A 14,923-nucleotide genomic window follows, 5' to 3' on the forward strand; every position below is an offset into this window, starting at 1 on the left:
CTCCCCTGATAGCCAATGTCTCAAGAGCCACACTTGTAGTAACTAATATCCAGCACTGCAGCCTTTACATACGCTCTTACGAAAAGTGTGTTAAGTTTTACGTATGAAGGACTCAAATGTGAGTGACAGGCTAAAACAGGAAGAGCATGAATAGCTGCAAGTAGGACTGAAAGAGCTAATTGAGGAATACTGTGGAAGAAGTGGGAGACTCTTATGGCTTTTGACAGGACACCCCTGGGAGGGGAAACCGGAGTATTTAAAAAGGTTAAATTATGGTTCATATGGCGCAATAATAGTATATTGCACAGAACTGTACAGATGATCCTAACCAAGGTACTTCAGGGAAACATAAATCCAGAAAGGCAATAGAAGAAGTGGAATCAATTAATGCTCTGAAGGCATCTTTTCACACAGAATGGAAGGCCAAGTTGTTACAATTCACATAATATAATACAATTACAATTTTACACTGCATATTAATATTGCATGTTGTCATAGGTGTATGCATTAACAATAACTTTGCATGGATATCTGAAGAAGAAACAGAAACCTTGACCTGAAAAGCTATCATAAAGCTTAATGGAGAACACTGCTTTTAGTGGAAGCTGTGCAACACCCTTTACCATCAGGAAAACAAGCTGTAAGTCACCCCAGAGAGGACATTCATGAGTGCCCTCTACACAGTGAGTAACTATGCAAGCGAGGCAGACAATAAACATAAACCAACACAAGATGTTGGAGACAATTTTGTCACAATATGTTATCAACTCTAAATGTAAATGTAAAAAAAAAAAATCTGTATTTTGTGAGCTGGAAAGTACCTTTTTTTTTTTTTTTTTTTTTTTTTTTTTAACAATACAGCAGTCTACAAAAGGATATGACTAAATGGGTTTGGGAAGGGGCTAACCAGATAAGTAGTAATGACAACTACATAGCAGTCAAGGTGCTAATTATGTAGCAGACGTACTCTGTGGGCATATAAAATAGAAAATGTTAGGACACAGCCCTTCATCAAAAGGTAACAATCAAAGAAAAATGCAGGCATTCAAATCACCTCCACTCGCCTGCAAACATACTTACACAACTATATGAACAAGCAAGTTCTGGCGGGTATACAGTAACAACATAATTAGGCATTTAAGAAGTCTAGCGTATCTTGTCTGCATGGACAAAAATTGACTGTCAGAATATAAGAGAAAAAAAGCTCAACATAAGAACAGAAAAATGTGTATCACTACTGTAAGTACCAATATACTAAAGAATTTCAAACTGTGAAACTATCACCATTAATCTGAATGTTGTTAGAAATAGTTTGCACTGAAAGAGCTCTCCCAATCTCCCACATGAGGAGAGGCAGTTAGGGAGGTCAGGGCACCCAGACAATCCCACGAAGCAGCTATGCCAGATCAGTAGACATGAAAGCAAATGACACATACCATTTTCAATTAGAAAAATAGAAAAGGAAAGGGATTGGAAGAAGAAGAATGCTTTTTTTTTTTTTTTTTTTTTAAACTAGGCATTCACAAAATACAGGAGTGAAAGAATAAATATGTGAGAAACTGGTGAACTGGTGTTAAACAGTATGGTTTATGTAGCTCCAGAGATACAGGTTTATTCCATAATGGAAGAATCTATGCATTAATTGGGATGCCATGCACATAATGAGTGCATGACGATGTTTTGATGCTTCACTTGTCACTTCCCCTGCCAATCCATCTCTCTGGTTTGCAATCTGCCATTATTCCCAATGTGTTAATCTTTGGGGTGAGAAAATAAATATGTTTCAGCTCTTTCTGTGTGAGAATATTCAGGAACAGGTACTTGCTTAGGCACTGCAAAGACTCTCTCCTTGGAGTGAACAGTCACTGCAATTTACAGAGACTGCTGAAAAAGAGAGTTTAGCTAGCAGTTAGTTCACAATGAAACTCTCTAATCATGATTTTTTCCTATGTCTAATTATTATCTAATTTGCATTTATATACCCTTTATTACCTAAACACATCATAATCTCAAATGTGCTTAACCTAACAGAACCCTAAAAATTCAGGAGTGGTAGGGAACTTTTATACAGATAAGCAGGGATAAAGGTTATTTATATTTTCTAATTTAAGCACTGGAGCTGGAGGGTTAGTCTTAAGTTTTCCACAGAATTGCTAATCAGTTGCTACCCTGGACATGTTCAAGCACAGGCTCCTTCTTAAGCTGTGAAAAGCATGAACTAATGTTTAGTTCTGTGGGTTTTCTTCTCCTGGGTGGATCAAACCAGATCAATGTGGCTTTACACCTTTAACTCCCATCAACACATTCCCGAGGTCCCTCTCCTCATGCCATTTTGCCTGCATCTGCTGCCAATGAAGGCTCCCACTGGGTGAAGAAAATTGTTTCTCCATAGTCTTCATTTATTGTCTTTTCAGAAGGAAAAAAAAAATAATAATAACCTTGGCTGTTGAATCAGACTGCAATTAACAGAAAGGTGATCACGCCAGTTTAAAAATCATTAATATTATTTTGTATTTTACATCCTACGAGGCTATGAATAACTATTTTAACAGATGCATCCATAATATATTTATCAAATGAATCTCTATAAACACAGCATATGCATGTTCTTAATATATCTAGTGTGCATACACATACGTGCACACATTACAAATATTTACTATTTGACATACACAGACTCAAACATATAATCAAGAATATAGTAAACAAATTGACTATATCTACTCCATTTAAAATTTTGTTATAATTTCCCTTTGGCTAAAATTCATAGCAGCCAGAAGGGGGTCAGTGAGTTTACAGGTAACAAACTGACTCACAAGCAATGCTTCATTTATTAACCTTCGGAAAATGCATGGTGCAGATAATCTGATTTTTCCTGTAGCAGACCAGAAATCACACTCTCAGATCACAAACCGGTGGGCCTGTTTGCTCCGTCAGAACAGTGGGGCTGGAGCACAGCCTGCTCCAGCTAAAGCACCACTCAAGAGGAGCTTACATAGATGTAAATTATATGCAGGCTGCCTACAGTTATCGTAATGCCTCATTGTTCCCAGGGCTTTGAAGATGTGAATTTCAGTGCGACTGGGTAACCAATGCACTGTAAAATATTACTGTTGTATTTTGCTATAGGATATCTGTACATTACTATATGCATTTTGTTTGTTCTATGATATGTATTTGCAGAGCATATTTTTAAAGAAAAAAGGAGGGGGGGGGGTAACATCACTGTATCACAGAAATTAGCTTTCCTGTTTTTATCTCATCTTAATTGAAGTCTGTTTCTGTTGCCAAGCAAGGTTTAGTTGGCTTCCCTGATTTATAAATCAAGGGTATTTGTTTCACCAAAAGTGGTGTATAATTGCTTGCCAGCAGTCACCTTTGCTTTAAGAAAGGCTTTAAGAAAGGAGTGAAAGAAATCAAAGGAAATGTAGAATACTGCTGGAAACTGCCTTTGAACAATGAATAAATGAATAGGACTCTATGAATAGCTGATCAGGTCCCAAAGTTAAAAAAAAAATATATATATATATATATATGGAAGGTTTTTGATACAAAATGTTTGCACTTATTCACGCTGAAATCATAAACTAAAGATCGTTTTATTCCTAATTCAATGAAATTCAAAATGAACCAGGACTATGACTTCCTGTCCCATATTCAGTAGTTTTGAAAGGGATTTTTTTCCATTAGACGATCATCAAAACTCTGAAACTTTTTTTTTTTTGGGGGGGGGGGTGGTGGTAGTGGTAGAATTAAAAATTGTCAGCTTTCACCATTGTCACAATCATTTTCCTACAAACAATCTCTGGATCCTTGGAAAGGTCAATGCCACAAGAGTTTAAAAGCCTTCTTGAGCATCCTTGAGCCAGGCTCCACACCTAACCACCTCTGGATTAGGCTTCCTCTTCCCAGACACATGCACTTATTCCACACAAAGCTTTCAAATCTCTGGGACTCCATAAAAGAGATCATTTACAGGTTCATAGCTGTAGTTTATATGCTTAGTCACACTCCACAATCTCTTGGCAAGAACCTCTTTCTGCCATCAAAGGGCTGAATAAAAGGAAATGTACTGAGTCACTATAGTTAAACCTATATCCTAGCACCCACAACTAGTGCATTTCTGTCAGAAAATGCTGATTTGTTGGAAATGAGTCACAGGAGAAATTTAATGAAACGTAATCATCCAAGAGAACAAGGAGGCTTGGAGCAGCTCGCTTGCCTGCCTCCCCAGCTCTTTTGCTGCTAAGGAAGGCTGCCAGACCTCTAAAAGTTGTACCCACATTGCAAGGGAAGTACACGCTGGCATGTCTGAGATGCAGGTTTCCCTGCCACTATGGCTGGAAGAGCACTTTCTCTCTCCCTTCCAGATGATGTACAAGGTTTTCTTCCCCTACCAGACTCAGTACTCTCAAACTGCTGGGGAAGATAATGCATCTCAAAGCAACCGCCTTTTGTTGCTGCAGAATTTTTTGTTTCTAAACACAACAAAAGATTTCCCATTGTTTTCATCATCATTCTAAACAGACTTTTAATCAATGTATTCCTTTGAAACTCTTACTTTATTTTTGATATTTCTGTTACTGTTTCTACTAATATATTTATCATCCTGAAATCTCACCGTAAATAAGATGAACTTGGCACCCACCTTATCATGGTTGCACTAAGAGCAACCTGTATCTTTAACACGTACTGCAATGCGTACTACTACCTCATGGACAGAAACGCAGCAGTATTTTCATTAATGGCTCTGTTTTGCAGACTGATTCTGCACAGAGATATAAGCAACGTCTTAAAAATCCATTTGCATATGCAAAACTAAGCACACACTACAATCTTTGCAGGACCAGCGATTTCATAGCTCTGTTCATTAAGGAACATATTTTCTTCCCACTTCATGCATTTTAAAGCACCTCTCTAATGAGTTTACATAGTAAGCATTAATATTTCTTTAACATTTTTGCCTTAGCTTTGTCAGACTCAATCTCTTATCATTTGTCATGTTGTACTGAAGGTCTGATAATTAACAAATATGTTGCTGCTGTTGTTCAATGATGAATAGTTATATACAAGAGCATAAGTATCTGCCTTTGTGGTATTTGCTGTTCACTCTGACCCTGACATAGAGTGATGAAGATGTGTATAAGATACTATATAAAGTACTATATTGGAATTTTGTGTGGGTCACTACGCATTTTATATATATTACGTAGACTACATATATATATATACACACATATACACGCACTATGCATATATTTACTACATATTACATAGAGCACTAGAACAGCATAGAAAAAGGTGAAGAGGAGTCGACAACTTGTTGGTGCCCCGTTCCTCACTTTGGTTTAGCATGGAAAACACTTTTGCCTCTGCAGAATCACAACTATTTTTCTAGTAGCAACTTATCTTGTCAGGTTTAAATATTGCACAGTCTAAGCTACAGATTCTGACACAAAATGTTTGCACTCTCTGTCCTCTCTTTTTTTTTTTTTTTTTTTTTTTTACATAATTTTCAGCTTTTTCTTCAGAGATAACGTTGTTAATACACAAGTTAGCTCAGTGCTCTTTTTTCTCACACGTGGTTGCTACTGTCACCCACCCTCTGGGAAATTTTTGCTGTGGGAAGCAGTAAACGGAGAACCAAAGCGAGTGCAGCAGTGGGTCACAGGGGTGCAGGTTACTGAGTGACAGCTGCACAGACGCACACTGCTGTAGAGCAGAGAATAGGATACTGCAGACCAAAGTGCTTTGAGAGGCTACAGAGAACAGATAAGGAGCTTTTAATGCTACACTATTCACTGCGGGCTGGTATTTTCTTGTTATCCTCTGCTACCTGCAGTACACTGAAGAGCATCTTCTGTAGAGACAAGGTGCTCTGTCTAGGATGTTATCAACCTGAACTTGACTTTGCAGAAAGAAGCTACACATTCACTTTTCACATCCTGTTCCTGGTTTTCACTTTAATCTATGGTAAAACACACTGTGCTCTTCTCTGCATTGGAAATTCACTTCTTTTAAGAAGAATTAACCATTCAATAATGTTAAAATCAGAATTAAGGTCTACTTCAATAATTTATGTTACCAAGGGAGAAAAGATAATTTTTACTTTTTGCTATTTATTACAAAGCTGATCATTTGTATGGCAATTTATGACGCCCTTTTTTCTCCCCTTAATTGAACTGCTTTCTAACTCAAATTAAGCATTTAAGACAATTATAGTATAGTAGAATCAGTTACTGTACAAATGCAAGTCATTTTCCTGCTTTTAACAAGTGGTTTTGTTTGCACATGGTGATGGTGTTCTGAAACAACGTCCCTAATGGCGAGAAAACATGGGCTGCTCTGTCATTTTGATGGATGATCACTGCAGCACTGTTACAAAGAGGGAGGGGGAGGACAAGACATCTTTTTATCTGCTTAATGGTAAATAACAGCACATTCATTGCTTATTATTCATACCTAGTTGGGCTGATTTGTCTTCCCATCCAACACTTCCATGATATTACAGAAGCCACAGGGGTGGTAAAGGTGTGCAGCTTGCCCTGAAGGAACAGCATGGATGCCATATGCTGCCCTGTGCTGCTGTGGTCATCGGTAGATGCAAAGCTGGTTGCCTTTCTGAAAGCTGAGAGAGATCTCCCAAATATGCACCTCTGCACTGTTCCCAAACTGGACTGTTTTGGGTGCTGCTGCACTTTCTGCTGAGGAGAGGAGGGAATCTAGGGGACACTGCCTCTGACTTTGGGTACAGGGAGTTACCTTTGCCTTCCCTCCAGCCAGATGGGAGTTTCTTGCAGTGGGGACCTCTCCCAGTATCGGGCAGTACTGTGCCAAGCTGGACACCAGTGGGGAATGGCAGGGAACAGCAGGCTGAGCTCTGCGTTGGAGTTTGGCTTTCTATGGTCTGTCAGGAATGCTAATTGAATAGATAACCACAGTAGTTTGAGACATGGGCTTATCTGAGATGGATAAAATAAGAACACAGTCTCTTGTGCAAATTAGGGAAGAAAAAAAACCTGTGAGGTTTCTTTTGCCCAGGAAGAAGTCTCAAATTTGTGCCTTTAAAATAAAATATTCAGTGAACGCCTTTGCCCACAGATGGTAGCTGGACTCTGAAATCACTTTTCTTAAAAAAATAAAAAATAAAAAGTCACAGTACCCTCACAAATCAAATCTGTCTGCCACATGACCTCCATTGTGGACCATACTCTGCCTTCAGTCATGCCATTTTAAATCACCAGTGCTTCTGCTAGTTCCATAATGTTCCTTTTTATTTACACTAGTGGAAACTGAGAAATAACTTGCCTTTTTTTTTGTTTTGTTTTTTAGCTCCATATGCCACCCAAGATTTTCTCTGGTTTCCAGTAGAACAATTTTTTTGTGAGGAATATGTCACTCCCTATCAACAAATAGCAATCTGAAATTCTTATACTTTATCTCTTTCCATTAGACTGCTTCTTCATATTTGCATTCTTAATACAATTGGTTTTAACATTTTTCTTTAATATTATAATTTTAAATTAATTTAAATTTAAAAAGCATTTTGCATAGTCGCACTGGAAATGTGATGCTGCTGATTGGAAAGTTAGTATTCCTGAGTGTTCCCAAGACACATGTGTATCTGCAAGACCAATACCGACAGACATTTAATTAACATGGAAAATATCACCTTAAACTGTTAGATGTATCTTTTGTGACCTGATATTCATTGCTCACACTGTAGTATTTATTCTGGTAGAAAAATAAACAATCATTAAAAATGTGGATTTGTGAAGAAAAAAAACATAAACAAGCAAACAAGGTCTTATTTTCAAATATTCCTTAGAGCATCCTGTTATTTGGACTGAAGTCGTTTGATCTCAGGCCTAGTGATGAACTAGTCACTTCATAGAAGTTAAGGGAGTTTTATTGGTATAAAATTGGCATAAGATAAAGGTCAGCCTATTTCATTTTAATGAGTGAAGTGAGATTATTTACCACTCAATTTACAGACCTGAAGTAAGTGCATTCTGTACTTCATCCACTGGGAGAAACAGAAAAAAGGAGACAACCCTAGTTTCCCAAAAGAATACTCTGCAGCCATGAGCTGCCTAACAATCACAGTAATTAAACATTTAAAGAAATATCAGGACTTAAGCCACTCAAAGCTTATTAGATAAATTAGATTGATTGTCACTAAGGACCTGATGCTGAGAGGTGCTGAGCAAAGTGCTAAGGTCCTCAAGTGAATAGTCCATGAAAGCTGCATCCTTCAATTTAAATGCAATCTCTGGACTAAAAATGGGAAGATGCCAGATCCTTAAAGATCAAGTCATAGGGAGATTTGGAAATCTCAGCCTAAAAATTTTCATTTAAAAACATTCCTTTTAAATATTTGTTGTTCGCTGAGGCTAAGTAAATTCCATTCATTTCTCCGTGCTGTTGCCCATTTAATGAGGCAGAAAAGCATTTTATTATTCCCCTCTGATGAATATCCAAGCACCAAAACCCTAAGCTGAGCAGTGAAACAAACAGCAAATTATTTTCAATTCTTTTAATTCTGTGCTTTTTTTTGGCAGATACTGTCATAAATCATTTTAGCTCAGCAGCCATAGATTCAAGAGACATTTCCTTTTAAACTTTGAAGATGCTTAAACTGAATGAATTAACAGAAGAAATCACTTTTACCTAAACCATATCCATGAAGTGCAAAGTCCCATGAAACCTGGTAAACTGAAATAACCTTTTTCTCCAAACGCCTTCTCCGAAATTCTTGAATAATTGCCTATGGTTGAACTGGAATGCATTTGGAAAGGTTTGAATTGAAGTGCAGCTAGCCCAAAAGACAGTTTGGCTTCTTACAGAGGTGTAAAGGATAAAAAGGGATTTTGGTGGACAGTGCATTGTTACTGTGAATTATGCAGTGAGCTGAAATGACACTGGAATAGTCATCAAAGTTCCTAAGAACTGTTCTCTTCCAGATGAGCTAATAGAGTGGCTCTGAGCTCTGAGGTTAACTGAAATCAAATCTAAAAGTGCTGTGAAATACATTTGCTCTATTTGACTTCTTTCAAAAGTTAGAGGTTCTGCTGACCCTGCTGTCAGCAACAGCTCCATTTCACACAACGACACTATCTGCATGAAGATGGACACTGAGTTTTTTCTAAAGCATATATGACAAGCTGCAACCATTGCAAAGATCAAATATCACTTAGATATTGTAAGAAATCAATCTGAAGTCTATGAAATCATTCACCAGTTTTCAAATATTTCCATTTAAACAACACTCAGGAGGAAGGAGTCACTGTCCAGCAGTTTTTCATTAACAGGCTTCCATGATATGTGATTGTAAAAACAGCTAGCCCCGAGATGAAAGGCCTTGGAGGTCCTTTTCAGCCCAATGTAACAAAAAGAAGACACTGCAGCTGTAAGAGGCTTACTGTTGTAAAGGATAAGCATCTCTTAATTTGTTCTGTAACCTGAATATGTGTCATTTTATGTCCCCATAAATTTTTCAGGTACAGTGCTAATATTAATTATTGATTGGATATAGAAGTGTCAGCTCCCATTGTGTGCAATTAATAATGCATGTTGAATTGTGAGATAATAAATGTGTGTCCTTTGAAAGTAAGTTAGCATGCATCAGATGTGTTTATTTTCCATTATCAAAAAACAATTTATAATTCTAAAGAGCTGTTGTCGTTATATTTTCTGAGGGGAAAGGGGCATTTTCTACCTTATGCCTTACCTTAAGGCTATACCATCTTCATTCATTTCAAAGACCACAGAGAGGCAACACTTAGGAGGAAGTTTGCACAGCTTATGGCTCTGTTACAGACCTGTTGTGGCCTTTTCCACAGACAAAGCTTTACCCTGAACCATGCCATCTTCCACGCTGCCAGAGGAGCCCACACATTGTGGCAGGACTTGGCTAAGCTGGGGTTGTGAGCAGCAGGGCAGGTGTGAGCAGAAACACGAACATGGGCTACAAAACTATGAACCACATGCCCTACATCTCTCTTGACAGCTCTGGCTGTAAAAACATGGTTCCCTGAAGCCAAAAGTGTCCAGCTAATGCAATGGGGAGCTGGGGCTGACTTCAAGAGCACTGGAGTCTCAGCTACTGTGTTGACATTCAAGTGTAACTCTGGCCCATGAGCCTCAGTAACAAAAGTCTCATTGGTTTCAATTAGAGGAGGCTCAGGTCTATTTACTGTAACTCAGTTGATTCTCAGAAAAATAATTAATTTCTTGTCATGCCTCATGTGTATTGATTTTCGTAATTACAACGAAATTGAAGGCAAGGGTCGGGGGAAGGAAATGCACCTGATTTATGTTTAATTTGATGCACAGGCTGTCAAGGACAAAGAAATTGAGATGCATACCCATCCTCAACGCACTGTGTTGTGCTTAGATAGTGAGTGCCAGACACACTGTAGAGAAGAATCTAAAATCACACAATGCTCTAACGCACAGAATTCAATACTGCAGTGTAAAGAGCTGTGTTTCTACAGCAGCCTCCACTGTATGTAGAAGAGATGCCCAAGGGGAAAAAGATAAGGACAGGACAAGCTTAATGTGTATTAATGACTAAGGGAAGAAGACAAAGAATTTGAATGGGGGAGAAAATAACTACAAGCTGTTGCTGATAATAAAGCTGCAAGTAGATAACATAAATACAGAGGGAAAAAAAAAAGGAGAAAAAAATACATACGCCTTGCTTAGCAATGCTGCTGTTAGGAATAAGACAGCGGCATGACAGCATTTGAACTTTGTTTTCACTGTGCTTTCACTACAATGGCACTCAAGCTAGAAATTTTTTGAACTATGGTCAGTCAGCATTTGACTTACTAATTAAATGATATTTCTCCTTTTCCAAACATGGCTGTGGGACTGGTTGCCTTGTTTCCGCATATACACACACAGATTTGATGATAATATTCAATTTCTAGTTTCTACAGCATCAGAGACTAGTTTGTCATAAAGATACCCTCATTACTTACATATACACAGTAAAACCTTTCAGGCCCATTAAAGTCAGTGTTACACTGTTTTCAGCGGGACCACAAGATGAAGAACTATTTCCAAACTTTTGCCTAACAGTATCCATTCAGGAAGCAAAGTCTCCAACTCTTCCAAGAGAAAAAAAAAGCTACCTTTTTATATAATAGCCCTGCAAATGAAAGTTACAAAACAGTCTCACATCTAAACATTAGAAAGAAATTATGTATATGAAAGAAAGGCAAAGTTTCAGGGTGTGAATCAGCTCCAAGTACTTTCATATAAACACATGATATTTTAAAATTAAACAAAAAGTGAGCCCTCTGCCTCCGGTACAGGGAACTAATTTGCATTAAGTTTGTGCAGTTTCTAAAATCTGTTGCCTTAAATGTCTGCGCTCAAATGCAAGTTTTCCTCTGGTGGCCTACACACACCGCAACAAAGGAGGCTGCAAACGCATACTTAAAAAAAGAAAAATAAAAAAATAATCTCACTGGTATGGCAGTCTGTTGCCAACGCTTCGTGAAACGATATTCTTCCTGGCTTTGACAGAGCTCTGTGCACAAAGCCATAGCACAACAAATTCTGAGTCAGTAATAAATAACGAAATGAAAGTGATTGATGATGGCAAATCTGTCTCCAATGTCTCCAATTGTAAAAATACTAAAAATTCTTTCCCTCATATATTAAACTTTTTGTTTAGGGGTTGTTGATACTGCCAGAAAACCCCTTTGACACAGCTAGCATAAATTTTAGTGGGCGTTTTGACACTGAAACACCAGAGACCAGTCTATTTAAAAAGCTGCCCCTAGAAAGGCTGCTGTATGCATAAAATACATTGGTGGTTCTCAGCTGGGAAAGCATTTGATCTATTTTATATCATACGCCCTGTCACTAGGGAAGCTTATGAAGCAAATATTCATATGAAATATGAACACGAAGAAAAAAATAAAAAGATACTTAATAAAATGAGTAATTATGTTTTGCTTAAATCCTCTCATGCCAGCAAAAAGCACATACCATCATAAATTCAGTAAAGTCTGCCCATTTCAGTAGGTGGGAAAGGAAAAAAAAATGCAGCCAGGCCCTGTGAGGCACATTACTGTAGAGGGTTTTCTCGGGAGAAATCAAGAGCACTGACTGAGGAGTGCTGATTACTGCAGTGCTTTAACTGATGGCCAGATGCAGGGGAAGACAAGGGATCTGGAGCTGCTCTGTGCCATGATCTAATGCTTGGCACATGGACAGCTGAAGAGTCTCATGCTACCAGTCCACCCCAATCTTTCAAAATGCAACACAAGTCCTGAATGACAAATTCTGACTGCAGGTATGCTACTTATGAGTGAATCAATAAGTTAAAAAAAGAAAGAGAGAGAAAAAAGAGGACACACAGAAAAGTAATGATGTGTCCAAGTATCTCTGAAAAGCTGAGGTTAGAAGTACTAATATTCTTTGAAACATGTTCAACATTTAAATTCCATTTTTTGGTTCCCATGCCTGAGAAGCTCATGATCCTACAGTATGAAATACAAACCATACTATTTTTCATGCTTTTAGACTCAGATGCCAGATAACATTGAAAAGTTCCAGGTTAATTATAAACATGGCTTTTAAAATGAAAGTAGAAAATCAGAAACGCAAACTTTTTTTTTCTAAACAATTTTAAGTTTCTAGCTATTCAGACCTTAGCCTAATTTATTCTCTTGATATTTGACAAAAATGACATGACAGCATTAAGTGACAACCAATACTAAATATTTGAACTGGAATACAAGCACATAAACATTAGGACTGTAGACACAAACGAGAAATTAAAAATGAAGCCTAGAGCACATATTTGAGTGAGTGCAGAAAAAATGAAAGCAGAGATGACACAATGGGCTGTGGAGAATCATACTTGGATATGAACTCTGCTGAAAACAGGTCTCCATACAGCAGTCTGATTACATGGTTACCTAGCTCTTCCTGCCGAAGAAGCATGTACAAAAGATGACTCCAAACCTTCTCCACTGAAGTCAGTGGCAAAATAACCACCAACTTGACTAGGAGTGGGAGTCAGCCAATAATATTTAGGATCAAAAAATGTATTTCAGAACACTGCTTGCAGATACAGTGCACAAAATTGAACAGGGGAAATCCAGCAAGCAATATAGAACATTTGGGACTAACATGAAAACTCTCATTGTTTTCCACAAAAATATATCCTCATTAATTATCACAAATATCCAAGACAAGCATGCTAAAAAGATATCTCTTTTTCATTTCAATGTAAACTGTGTTTTGGTTTTGTACTGCTAAAGCACAATAGAGTGAAGAGCACACTCTGCTGGTCAGAAGCACCATTTACACTAAAATCTTTTTAACAATGTAATATGAGTACTGAAAAATAAACCAAATTATATGACATCTGACTTGAGGTGGTGCTCCTTACTAGGCTGCCACTCGATTTTTTTTTCCATCCTGTATATTAAGGTATATAGCTAAAATGCTGTGTATGCATTTTGTCATGTTTAAATATCAGTCTACATGCTATATACAACTCTTTCTTTCCTAAAGGACATTTTAAAGTATTGCTCAAAATTCTTTACCTTGGGCTTTTCATCCAGTATTTGCTGACGAATCTCCTTATGTTTTTCTACCAGTTTCTCCTGTCTTTTACTCTGAGCATCTTCTAGCTGTAAGAGAACAGCAGAGAAACTTGTTTCAAAGGCTGTATATTCTCCCTTTCCCACCCCTTCACTGGTAGAACTTTTATTGCATCATTGTGCTTTAACTTTTACTGTATGAGATGTGCCGGATTGATCCTGCCTCCAGAAGAAAAGTATTTGCATCTTGGAGTCCTAAACAAACATGCTGATCAATTTTAGGCCTCATTTAATAAAGCACTCAAGCATGTGCCTGACTCCAACAAGAACTGAGCATATTTAATTTGCTAATTCTTTACACTGATTCCTGAATCAAGGAATCTGTGAGCAAAAATGGGACAACATTTGAATTGAACTCTTCTGCACTGAAATTAAGAGAAAATTCAATAGTGGCAAAAGTTTTGTAATAATTTCCCACATCGAAGTATTGTAGTGCATACTTTCACCATTGCGTAAACTATGTATAGCTACAGAAATACCAACATCTGTAGTGAATTTCTTTGACTTGTATTTACAGAGCTCTCAGAATGCTTTTTGTTTTCTGATAACTGTACAAATGTATTTATGGTTAAAATATACTCTAAGATTGTTTATTAACTTTAAGAGTTCCTTATGCAATCTTTACATTCATGAAACAGCAAGCCAATTAAAAAACACACACAAATAAAAAAATCCTTAGTATTTAAAAAAAATCATAGAGTACATGTTCCATGAAAAAACATAGGATATTCAAAGATGAAATCACAACTTTATTAAAATATGTTCCCATTACTCTCTCCCACTCCCAAAGACTAACACTTAACAAGATCTGTCTGAAATTCCAGTCTTTCTTGCAGTAGAATGTAAATAGGAGCCCACACCGCATCTTTTAAAAATGTGCACTTGTGGAGTTTTTACACAGAAGCTTGGAATCTGTAGTGTAAAATGACCTAAAACATGAAAGCTGATGTTTTATCCCCCCAAATGAAAAATAAACATATGGCCTGACGTACCCTTTTTATGTACTGTACCACCTCCTGGATATATGATCGAATCATTTCAGTCTTCTCTCTGGGGAGAAGCAATCAACAAGTTATTGTAGTCAATAAGATCATACCAATGTATTTTAATTCTCCACAACTCCCTACAAGAATGAGTACGGTGATGTTTTGAACTTATGGATCAGCCTAACTTAACATTTAGTGGCTTCCTGGATGCGCCTTTTATAACAGGTGGCATCATTACTGTATGAAGGACTCTGATTTCCCCGGGAGGTACCACAACAACTCCTCTGCTCTTTCATGATAGTCTTTTCC

At 37.5% G+C, this 14,923-nt stretch overlaps 1 protein-coding gene across 10 annotated transcripts in view; it reads right to left on the reverse strand.

Moving 5' to 3' along the window:
* The window catches only part of PLCB1 (phospholipase C beta 1), a 415,710-nt gene that overhangs the window by 48,893 nt on the left and 351,894 nt on the right, over window positions 1-14,923 (reverse strand). For all 10 annotated transcript variants that reach the window (XM_080585528.1, XM_080585529.1, XM_080585527.1 and 7 more), the window contains 2 exons: window positions 14,621-14,678; window positions 13,572-13,658 (listed from right to left, as the gene is read on the reverse strand). In XM_080585528.1, coding sequence (XP_080441654.1) covers window positions 13,572-13,658; window positions 14,621-14,678 — 145 coding nt within the window. The remainder of the gene's footprint in view (window positions 1-13,571; window positions 13,659-14,620; window positions 14,679-14,923) is intronic.

This window comes from Anser brachyrhynchus (genome assembly GCF_964034855.1).
Source record: "Anser brachyrhynchus genome assembly, chromosome: 3".
NCBI classification, from domain to species: Eukaryota; Metazoa; Chordata; class Aves; order Anseriformes; family Anatidae; genus Anser; species Anser brachyrhynchus.